At 35.8% G+C, this 11327-nt stretch overlaps 1 protein-coding gene across 1 annotated transcript in view; it reads left to right on the top strand.

Moving 5' to 3' along the window:
- The window catches only part of UGGT1 (UDP-glucose glycoprotein glucosyltransferase 1), a 68978-nt gene that overhangs the window by 21727 nt on the left and 35924 nt on the right, over positions 1–11327 (top strand). The window contains exons 19-27 of the mRNA XM_029284182.1: positions 1071–1169; positions 4038–4132; positions 4958–5164; positions 5336–5467; positions 7077–7207; positions 8499–8594; positions 8908–9010; positions 10063–10142; positions 10894–11083. Of these exons, the coding sequence (XP_029140015.1) occupies positions 1071–1169; positions 4038–4132; positions 4958–5164; positions 5336–5467; positions 7077–7207; positions 8499–8594; positions 8908–9010; positions 10063–10142; positions 10894–11083 (1133 nt within the window). The remainder of the gene's footprint in view (positions 1–1070; positions 1170–4037; positions 4133–4957; positions 5165–5335; positions 5468–7076; positions 7208–8498; positions 8595–8907; positions 9011–10062; positions 10143–10893; positions 11084–11327) is intronic.

The following is an 11327-nucleotide window of genomic DNA, read 5'->3' as shown; positions in this document are numbered from 1 at the left end:
GGGGGGGGTGTCATTTAGGCTCTCTGAGCTTGGTTGTTTTCTTGCAGATGTTTCATCATCTAACTAGGCAATATCATCCGTGCTAGAAGGAGTAAGGTTTCGTCTCTCTTTATATACAAGTGGCTTACCCTGTCAGTGTTGGGGAGGAGTGTTCTTGGTGATTCCTTGATTAGGCTATTGTTTATTATTAGCTTGTTTGTCTGAGTTAGTATCCTACTCCCTTAAAGTACTGATGATGTTATCTAGTTGGGTAATGAAATGTCTGCAAGAAAACAGCCAAGTTTAGAGAGCATCACATTTGGACCTAGGATCTTGACCAAGTTGTTACAGTGACTCTATCTCTTGAACCTCATTGAAACCGTATTATAAATGGGTGAACGGATAGATTGAAAACAGTAGAGAGTACTTGTAAAGGGAACAGAAAATAGAGTGGAAGTATGTGTTGTATATTTGTTTGTCTGCCCTGATGCGGTATTATGTATACATGTACAATCGTTTGCCTGTCAAGGAATGTATTATTAAAATATTTATTTTCAAGACTCAGGAGATAGGATTTCTTCTTTTTAAAAATAATTTTTATTAAAGAATTTTTCAACAGAATACCTCCTCAAATATGTATGGGATGCAAAGAGTTCCTTCATACATACCTGAAAATGTTTAAATGCACACATGGGGTTTTTATTTATTTATTTCCTACATGAAAGTCTCTTCATATCAGCAACAGAATATCACACAACCTTCAAAAGCAGCTTTGGGAATTTGAGAAGAAATTAAAAGAAAGCAGAGGGTAGAAATATTTTGATGAATAATTGACAATTCCACCTGGATCGCAATGATTGCAGAATGTAAATCCTTTCATATTTGAGGAGGACTGTTTGCATAAAATGCATACTGTACAGAGATAATTATAATTTTCTCAGATCTATAAAATCAATCATTAAAATGTTGATATGACCATCTTTGTGCTTATAAATGGTTTGTTGATAAGGTGTCTCATTTGTTCTAGTTGCTCATGTTAAGTAAGATATTTCTCTTCTTGAGAGTAATCACAATTGGTTTTTTTTTCCTAGATAATTTCTATGTGGATGATTATGCTAGATTTAGTACCTTGGATTCCAAGGACAAGACAGCTGCTATAGCCAACAGCATGACTTACCTAACTAAAAAAGGTATCATTATGAATTCTTTCTTCGTCTTTGGGTATTGCATCTAATGAAGAAAATACTTATACCATATTATGCACAGTTGTCCTTTGTTGAAAAGACTAATGAAGCCTTAAAGGTTTTCTGGTGACTCTTTATGCTAGTTTAAAACATATTTCCCTCTCAATCTTGGTACATAACCACCTTCATTTGCATTTAGTAGTCTGTGGAGCAGAATATAAAAAATCAACCTGTTATAATCTGTTTATAAATAATGTAATTATTACATTAAACACTTCAAATAATTTAGAAAAAAAGCTTCCATTGCAAGGTGAAATGATTTTCCTCTGTCCTTTTGTCTGCTGTACCAGGGCTCCCCAAACCCTGGTCTGTGGACCACTACCAATCGCAGCCCAAACCAGGCCACACAAGTGGTGGGTGAACACGCAAGTGCGCAAAGCTCCATTTGCACAAGTGGCAGGTGTGCACACAAAATTATTCCTTCCCCCCTCTGCCACCACTGCTGCTGGTCCACGGAGCCTGGAAGGTTGGGGCCCACTGTGCTGTACTATACTATACTATTTTTTATGTGCAATACATAATTTTCTGTCACTTCTTTCCTGCTCTGCTTTTATACATTTGTTTCTGTAAACCCTGTGGTCAATTGCCAACTCTGTTTATAAATAAGTGTTGAATTTTATCTCTAGCTCTGACTGGATGGTGGGGAATGGAAAGATTTATACTCCTGCAGACAGCTGTTCATTTGCATTCTTTTAGTGAGTTGTTAATGCTACCTGGAGGCTTATCTGTGTCTTCAGGGTCACCTGAGTAGTGCAAATGGCTGTGGAGCCTTCTTTGGAACTGTTGAAAGGACTATATTGTAGACTAGAGATAGATGATGTCGTATCCCTCTGTTGAGAGAGGGCTGTTTAATTTTGACATAGATGGCCTCTTTGACCCCTCTTCCAAACCAGCCATCTTCTCTGTGCAAAATGTGAACTTTGCGGTCTTCGAAAGAGTGACCTTTGTCTTTTAAGTGCAGATGGACTCCTGACTCTTGTCCTGATGGGTTTGTTCTCCTATGTTGTGCCATACATTTATGAAGTTGTTGTTTCGTTTCCCCCAATGCAGATCTGTACATTGGGGGGAAAAACAACAACTTCATAAACGCTAAAAGAATGCAAATGAACAGTTCTCTGCAGGAGTATAAATCTTCCCATTCCCCCCCATCCAGTCAGAGCTGAAGAAGCTTCTTGAATGAGAAGCGAAACGTCTTCAAAGAAACACAAAGTCCAGTTGCCTCGTGAAAAAGCATCTTTGGGATCCAGATTTTTAACTAGCAACTATATTAAAAACATTGCATCCAATGTCTAGGAGACAACATTTAAATTATGGCTATCCTCAACTTTCTCTTATTCTCTCTTATTCTATTATTGTTACTCTTTGAATGAGTTTTAGGAATGGAAGTTTGAAAATATAGATGAGAACTGGGGAGTTGTTACTCCAAAATGTTGTCTTACTTCTGCGGTAGAAATGAGCTTAGGCCAATAACCTGTCCGTTTTATTTACGGAAGGAATAGTTCAAGTTTAATTAAAGGAGGCAGAGTTAAGACACCTCTTTAGACATGATGGGACTGTATTTTTGGAGGGGTAGCTAGTCTCATCCAATAGAGCATGAAATTGACTGGCTAGCTTCAGATTAGGTTTCATTACAGAAGCTCTTTTAGTCACATCAGTGGGTGAACCTTGCTAAAACAGTGGACCATCCTTATGTATTATTTTGTTCCTCTCAAAGACTTTTAATATCAAATATGGCGGCTAGTTATGATACCTCTGGGCTGCAGATTCCATGCTAGATAATTGTTTAACAGAAGAACAACTGAAGCAAGAAGCTTTTTTTAACATTAGGGATAAACATTCCTGCAAATTGTGTTACCAATATTTCTGGCAAAGGAAAGGCAACAATTTTGTTTGCTTTCTTTGGGAGAAAGGGGCAATTTAGGCTACTGTCTTTCTTCCTACTGAAGGAGAAAAATAATTTTAGTAAAAGGAGTTCAGAAGTGTATCTAAAAAAAAACAGACCTTAGAAGTCAGATGGTGCTACTAGGGAGGTTTATGTGGAATTTGAGGTGACAAGAACCTGATAGATAATTGTAAAGAAAGAAATATGAAATGTCAACCTGATTTCAAATCAGATGTGATACAGCTTTGAGATATGGAGGTTTATTTTCCATTTGCTGGTAACAAAGTCATTCTTAGTTGATTTTGCATTTGAGTTGGTTATAAGGGTACTATATGCCCTACAATGGCTCTTGGATATTTAATGAGGTCAATTCTGTCAACTAATTTTATGTTTTTCCACTCTTTCCTGTTTTACTTTTGTCAGGAATGTCCTCCAAGGAAATTTATGGTAATGACCTTGAGTGTTTCTTTTTCTCTCTCTCACTTATATTACTAATTTTAATCTTTTAAGGAATATGGTCTTTAAGTCTTACTGGCTTAGGACTTATTGCGAATAAGAAATCATTGCATATTGTTTTTAAGAAATCTTTGAATAACAATTTGAATTTATAGTATTCATATAAAAATGTATCTCTTAACTTTCTTGCAGGTTTTCTATATTACTTTTTAAAAAATTCTGAAATTAGTGGTGTAATAATAACTTCATTAGAATAATAACTTCATAAAATATCACATGCACATGCTTATTTTTCATTCTTGCAAAATAGGCTTGATTTAAAATAAACACTTGATTTTTTCATAAATACTAATAGCCTAATAATTTTGATATTGTCTAAAAATTGCTTTCTACACACTGCATATGCCCAACATGTGCATTATGCATTATGACAGGATCACGTTCAATTTTCTTCCTTTTATCTTTTTCTTACACAGATGATACTTTTGTCAGACCAGTGACATTTTGGATCATTGGAGATTTTGATAAACCATCTGGAAGACAACTATTATATGATGCTATCAAACACCAAGTATGCAGCTAACACCTTCATCAAAGAGCGGGGAGTGGGGGAAGACTGAGTTTTACGACTTATTTGATTTTTGAAGATAGATAAGAAAAACTGTTGGGCTTTTATGTTTTCAAACGGTTCTTCATTCTGCCATGGTCATTGGCTCCATTTCTCAGAACTGTCTTCAATCTGCCATTTCTTCTTATTATTTTTTAGATTTTTATCCTTTTTTTATAAATAAGGCAGTGAACATACATAATATTCCTCCTATTTTCCCTACAACAATAACCTTGCTGAGATAAGTTGGGCTGAGAAAGAATGAAGCTTGATTTAGAATTGCCCACAACTGCACATAGGTGTTGATGCATACCTATGCTGTGAAGGGGTTGATGGATAAGTGCAAGTTGTAGATGTCTGAAAATGGGCATATCTCTAAATCCCAACTGCGTGTTGTTTGGAAGTGTGCATCCTATGTTTGGTTGGCTGATCTGACTTCCTCTTTGAGCACCCCCTAGCCAGAATGTTAACATTTGCAGAAATATAAATGTAACTTTGCACCTATGCAACCATCCCCAAACGACAGACTCACATGTTCCTGATGTGCAGTGATATAGAAATCTAATCCAGGCTTAATTGTCAAAGTCACCCAGCTGATTTTCATTCCTAAGGTGGCATCACAATTCACAGTCTCCTAGTTTCTGGGCCAGCATTTTAATCACTATATCAAATTGGCTTGTGATCTCTGTTAAAAAAAAAAATGCTGACTTGCTGGTTGTCACAGCTCTTTCTTTCACTTAAGAACTGTAAAATAACCATTTTTAATCTGCAATTCATTTTCTTCTGTAGAAGTCCAGTAATTTTATCCGGATTGGTGTGATTAACAATCCCAGTGAAGACCCAGCAACTGAAACCACAATTATTGCCAGGGCCATATGGGCAGCCTTGCAGACACAGACATCAAACAACGCCAAAAATTTTATCACAAAATTACTTAAAGAGGAGAATGCAAAGATGCTGGAGGCTGGAACAGAAATCACAGAATTTGCTGTTGGAGTAAGTGTTAAAGATGGCCTTTTTACTGTAAGATAAACAAACACAGTAGGAATAATAGCAAAACACAGCGACATTCCTTCTAAATTCCAGCTTCCTTCCTAAATTCCAGACAGGATAAGATGCATCACATTGTCTTTTAATGAAATATTTCCCTCCCCCCCCCAATTTTAGGGTATGGAAATCAATACATTTAAAGCAGCTCTTGATGCTCCTGAAGTGGATTTTATCCTTTCACATGCTGTGTACTGCAGGGATGTTCTTAAACTGAAGAAAGGACAGAGAGCGGTGATTAGCAACGGAAGGGTGAGCAAATTATATTTATAAAACAAGCAATGCTTTACTTGCAGATGTTTTTGGTCCTAATGTGGTACTTTTTTCCCCTCTACACAAGAGAATGCTAATTTTGGATTCATTTTAATGTAAATCAAACTCCTGACCGTATTTTTAAGTCCTTCTGTGGGGACTCTGAAAAGATAAAATGGGCTTCTTAAACTGGAATTATTATGTATATTCTTTGCTGCAGTGTATGTTTATAACTTTTCAACTGTAAATCATCTATCTCTGAATTCAAAATTTTGATGGCCTATTATTTATTTATCTGTTTATTAGATTTAACCCCACATAATATAATCGTTTCTTGGCAACTTACAAATTAAATACAAATTAAATATAGAAATATAACAAGAGATCTAAAACCCAGTAAACATACAAAACCTAACAAAGAGGTGTTATGAAACCAAATATCCTTTGGAAGAATTAAGTCTTTAACATTTTTAGAAGGTGGTCAAGATCTTCTAAAGCTCTTCACCACTAATACCCAAAAACACTTCTGGGTTTACCCGATCTTCCAAAATTGGAGAAAAAGCAGCTGCTTCTCCCTGCATGAGTGTAATAATCAGACCAACCTTTATAGGCAAATGTGGTGTTGTAATCTGTGCTAATATGTTCCAACTCCAACTTGTTGGTGATTATTCAGGATGGCTTTACAATAGCATTTATGTGAGAATATTTTGTCCTTCATAACTAGTTGCTGCAAATAGATCCTTTGAGATATTAAGATCTGCTCAGAAATAATAGACTGCTATAAAGCTGAAGGCATATCCCTCCCTCCCTCCCTCCTTATACTTCCAGTTCTGAAACACTTTTTCCAAAGAGGCAAACCTGGTCCTCCCTCAATTATTTTCTATTCCAGACAAAACTCTCTTATTCTCCCAGGCACTTTACTTTCTCTTTTTGTGCTGCAGAGTACCTATGTCGCTCTCTACTTTCCACACTAGCAGCTGTTTAAATTTACTGTTTCAAGTGCTTATATTATATTAAGCTATTGTAGGATTCATTTATTCTGCTGTTCCCAGCTTCATTCTTTAACTGTTGTTTGATGTTTTATATTAAAAATACATCTTAACATATAGCAATGAAATGTATTTTTTACTAGCAATGGTGTGCAGTAAGCAATCAATGTAGAAGTATTTGTTTGCTCATAACTATCGTGAAAGACTACCAAGGTAGTTAATAACAATAGTGACCAAACCAAAATAAAACAATTGCATCAAATAATTAAGCAGCATATTGATCCTGCAGGCAGGAAAAGCTGTTACAACATCAGTGAGCCCTAATACTGAGAGAAACTGACCAAACATCTTGAAAGAGAATATTCTTATGCTTCGGTGACATAATCAGAATGGTCCCGTTTCATGTAAAATCACCTGATATGGCAGGGTAGTACTGATACGGATCTAAATGAAATATTGCCATTTTTTACTATTCAAAAAAAAACAACTTTGCAAAGGTATTGTGTATGTGTTGTATTCCCAATGGTAATGCATGTTAAGATACTGTGCATGTTGCAGGATATGTTCAGTTCAGATCACTTTGTAGTGATCATGATCATACCATTTCATCTTCATTTCAGATTATTGGTCCATTGGAAGCTGGGGAGCTTTTTAACCAGGATGACTTCCACTTGCTAGAAAATATTATTTTAAAGACATCTGGTCAGAAAATAAAATCTCACGTACAACAGTTAGGAGTGGAAGAAGATCTGTAAGTAAAAATTGAGTAGGTTATGGAAAGGAAGTGGAATTCTTCACTGAAGAATGTTGGTGGTTTCAGTGTTTATGGAATATATAAGAGACATTCTTCCTCTGTCATGCCCTCTCCACATAATGGTACTGGCAGTTGTGTATTAAAAACAGAAGAATAAGATCTTTGGCAAAACCAGGGCTTATTAGGCAGAAAAAGCATAGCATATTCTAAGTTTATTTTGCAGATACAGACATATCTTTAAAATACAGGTGATTTTAAATGTAGAGAGATTGTATCATAAGATTTTAACTTATATTGATTCTGTTACTTTTATTTACATTTTTCCTGTTAGCTCAATATCTTTAATGTGATAGGGGGTATTACAGTTTGTCTCCCATTCATAGTATTTAGAAGAACACTTGACTGGAAATATTTAAACCTTATTTTATAATAGCATGAGCAGATAGTATAAAACATGATGCAGGTAGGCCTTGACTTATGACCACAACTGAGCCCAAAATTTCTGTTGCTAAGCAGGACAGTTGTTAAGTGAGTTTTGCCCCATTTTACAACCTTTTTTTGCCACAGTTGCTAAGCAAATCACTGCAATTCTTAAGTGAATCAAGCAGTTGTTCAGTGCATCTGGCTTCCCCATTGACTTTGGCAGCTAGGAGGGTTAAAAATGGTGATCACATGACCCTGGGACAGTGATCATAGTCATAAAGACATTCCAGTTGCCAAGTGCCCAGTTTTAATCACGTGACCATGGGGATGCTGCTGCAACAGTCATGTGAAAACTGGTCTTAGGTCACTTTTCAGTGCCGCTTCAACTTCGAATGTCACTAAATGAATGGTTGTAAGTTGAGGACTACCTCTACATTGCTTCTTTTTGAAAAGCATATAAAAACCAACTTTTTCACTGTTCACAGAATGAGTCTCATCTCTTATTCTCCCTTTGCCTTGTAGCTTTCTGGTTGCCTTGAGTTGATTTTTTAATTTGCATTCTAATGGCTTCATCCTTCTTCTGGTCCCTCCATCCTCCAGTATCCCTGTGTGCCCCTCCCAAGCCAGTCCTCAGAGCGAGGGGAATGAAATAGATATCTCTCTTGTAAGCAAGCAAAGAGAAACAGCCAGTTTGCTTGCATTTACTGCCACTGGATTTCATACATAGACTATTTTATCATTTGCAAAAGCAGCACTTATGGTTTGTTTTTGTTTTTTTGTTACTACATCTCACCAAGTGACCTTTTTAACAAAAATTACATTGGAAGAAAAACATTGGCAGGATGGTCTTTTTCTCTTTCTTCAGTGCAAGTGACCTTGTCATGAAGGTGGATGCTCTTCTGTCTGCACAACCAAAGGGAGAGGCCAGGATTGAATATCAATTCTTTGAGGATAGATACAGGTAAAATAATCTGTAAGAGCGGTTCTTAATTGGTCTTGTCTAGTCTGCCAAGAATAATATGCATTCAAGTTCTGTAAAATATAAATAATCCCGAAAAGATTTCATTCATTTGAATTTCCATGCATATTTTCTTCAAAAAGTGCTAAGGAAGTATTTAAAAGATAAAATAGTAATGGATTATGACTTGACTCATTAACTGTTCTAAAAACGGAATTCATAAATGTTTTAGACTTGCTGATTTTTCTGTCACAGACTAAATATAAAAATCAAGATTGCACATGCTGTAGTTTCTTTTTCTTTTTTCTTTTTCTAGTGCAATTAAGTTGAGACCAAAAGAGGGAGAAATATATTTTGATGTTGTGGCTATTGTTGATCCTGCCACTAGAGAGGCACAAAGACTTGCTCCACTGCTTATGGTGTGAAATTATTATTTCAATCATTATTGTATTATTATTATTATTATTGCATTGATAACTGAAAAATGTTTGAAATATTTTGGGGAGTGATGGATGTTCCTTCTTTGACCAGCAGAGGAAATAAGCTTCTCATTTTACAAGCAATGTGTGAAACCTGTTGTAAAAGAATTCACCCTTAACATGCAAAATATACAATTATCTTGCCTTATCTTAGCTTATTGTGAGTAATAATAACTCTTAAGAACACAATTGTAAAGCTTTAAACCAGACATGTCAAACTTGCGATGTCACGTGATGTCGCATGACGTATTGGAGCTTTTTCCCTATTGCCGGCAATGGGATGGGCACGGTTTCCTCGTGATGCATCCAGCCCGCGGGCCGGCACTTTTGACACCCCTGCTTTAAACAAAAGAGACCTACGATGTTAGATTTAAAAGCATTATGTATTAATATGGAAACTGCTGAAATACATAATTAATGACCTGTACAAATCCTTTGGAAGAAGTTTTTTATTAATTTTTTAAAAAAATAAAGCATATGTACTTTTCTCCAGATTTGACTTTCTGTGTTTTAAGCCAGAATCTATTCTCCCCCTGCACATCTGCTTCACTTAATTGAGGGGAGGAGAAAGCAAGGAGGAGAGCCTGAGCATGCACATGCATATGGAGACAGGAGTTCATTTAAGAAGCAGCTAAATGAACTTAAAAAGATGATAGGCTGTTTTAGAGATTCAAATGTGCTCCTTTATGTTGCACAGTGTTTCTTTCAAGGGATTTGCACAGCCCAAGAAGATAAGAGATTTGAATTAAATTGAACGCATTTGGAGAGGACTTTGATTTATCAAGTAACTAACTTTTAACCTTTCTTATGTTAGTTATATATGTAATATAATTCTCAGATTAATAACTTTACAGTGATCCTGTAATGAGGAGTGCATTTCAATATTAACGAGCTAGTAGACAGAACATTAGGGATATGAAAAGAGGAAGAAATTGCAAGAAATGTGTACTTTAATTGCATTTAGATTTATATGTCTTTTTCCCTTGATTTAGGTATTGAACAAACTTATAAATATGAATCTCAGAGTTTTTATGAACTGTCAATCCAAACTCTCCGACATGCCTCTGAAAAGGTGAGTCAAATGTAACAGAATATAGTAATACTGATAAAATGTTATGATTACTGTACTTTTTAATACTAATGTTTGAAAACTGCAGGTTGCAACTAGTTATTTTTATTTTTATTATTTAAGTTTATTAATTTTATTTTTGTTTTCATTGTTTGTCTGGTGTTGATCCTAACACCAGAATTAACATTAGAGAATCAAGCAATAAACAACAGCCCAAGGAGAAAACAATACCCCACCCCCACCAACACTAACAGGGCAAGCTACTGTATATAACAACAACAACAACAACAGAGTTGGAAGAGACCTTGGAGGTCTTCTAGTCCAACCCCCGGCTTAGGCAGGAAACCCTATACCATTTCAGACAAATGGCTGTCCAGTCTCTTCTTAAAAACTTCCACTGTTGGAGCATTCACAACTTCTGGAGGCAGGTTGTGCCACTGCTTAATTGTTCTAATTATCAGGAAACTTTGCCTTAGTTCGAGGTTGCTTCTCTCTTTAGTTAGTTTCCATCCATTGCTGCTTGTCCTGCCTTCAGGGGGCTTTGAAGAATAGCTTGACTCCCTTTTCTTTGTGGCAACCCCTGAGATATTGGAACACTGCTATCATGTCACCCCATATAAACAGAGAACAAATCCTACTCCCTTCTAAGATGAAGAAATTATCTAGTCTGGTATTGAAATGTCTGCAAGCAACCAGCAAGAGAACAAATGTTTAATACTAAAACATTTAAATGTTTGTCATCTTTACCTCTAAGCTTTTATCGCTACGTTCTGGAGCCAGAAATTACGTTTACAGCAGAAAAACATCTTATTCTTGGACCACTTGCCAAATTCCTGGATATGCCTCAATCTCCTTTATTTACTCTGAATCTAAATACTCCAGAGAGCTGGATGGTGGAGTCAGTAAGAGCATCATATGATCTTGACAACATTTATTTGGACGAGGTAAATTTATTAATATGTATTCAAGTTTTAGATAGAAGTATTCCATTTGGAAAATAAAGCTTGCAGCTAAAACCTATTAGTCAACTAACTGAAGATTAAAATCTGTACTGCAGTCATGATGATTTGGAGGTTAAGATGCCTATAATTTATTTGCTTTTATCTTCCAATAATATATGCTGATTTTTGTTTCAAGGAGTTTGATTTTTCTATTATAGAATAGGCTTTTCAATCAGTTATTGTTGTT

This window comes from Protobothrops mucrosquamatus, unplaced genomic scaffold (assembly GCF_001527695.2).
Source record: "Protobothrops mucrosquamatus isolate PMUCROS unplaced genomic scaffold, P.Mucros_1.0 scaffold413, whole genome shotgun sequence".
Taxonomy (NCBI): domain Eukaryota; kingdom Metazoa; phylum Chordata; class Lepidosauria; order Squamata; family Viperidae; genus Protobothrops; species Protobothrops mucrosquamatus.
Note: the sequence above shows the minus strand (reverse complement) of the source record. Positions and strands in the feature narration are given on the sequence as shown.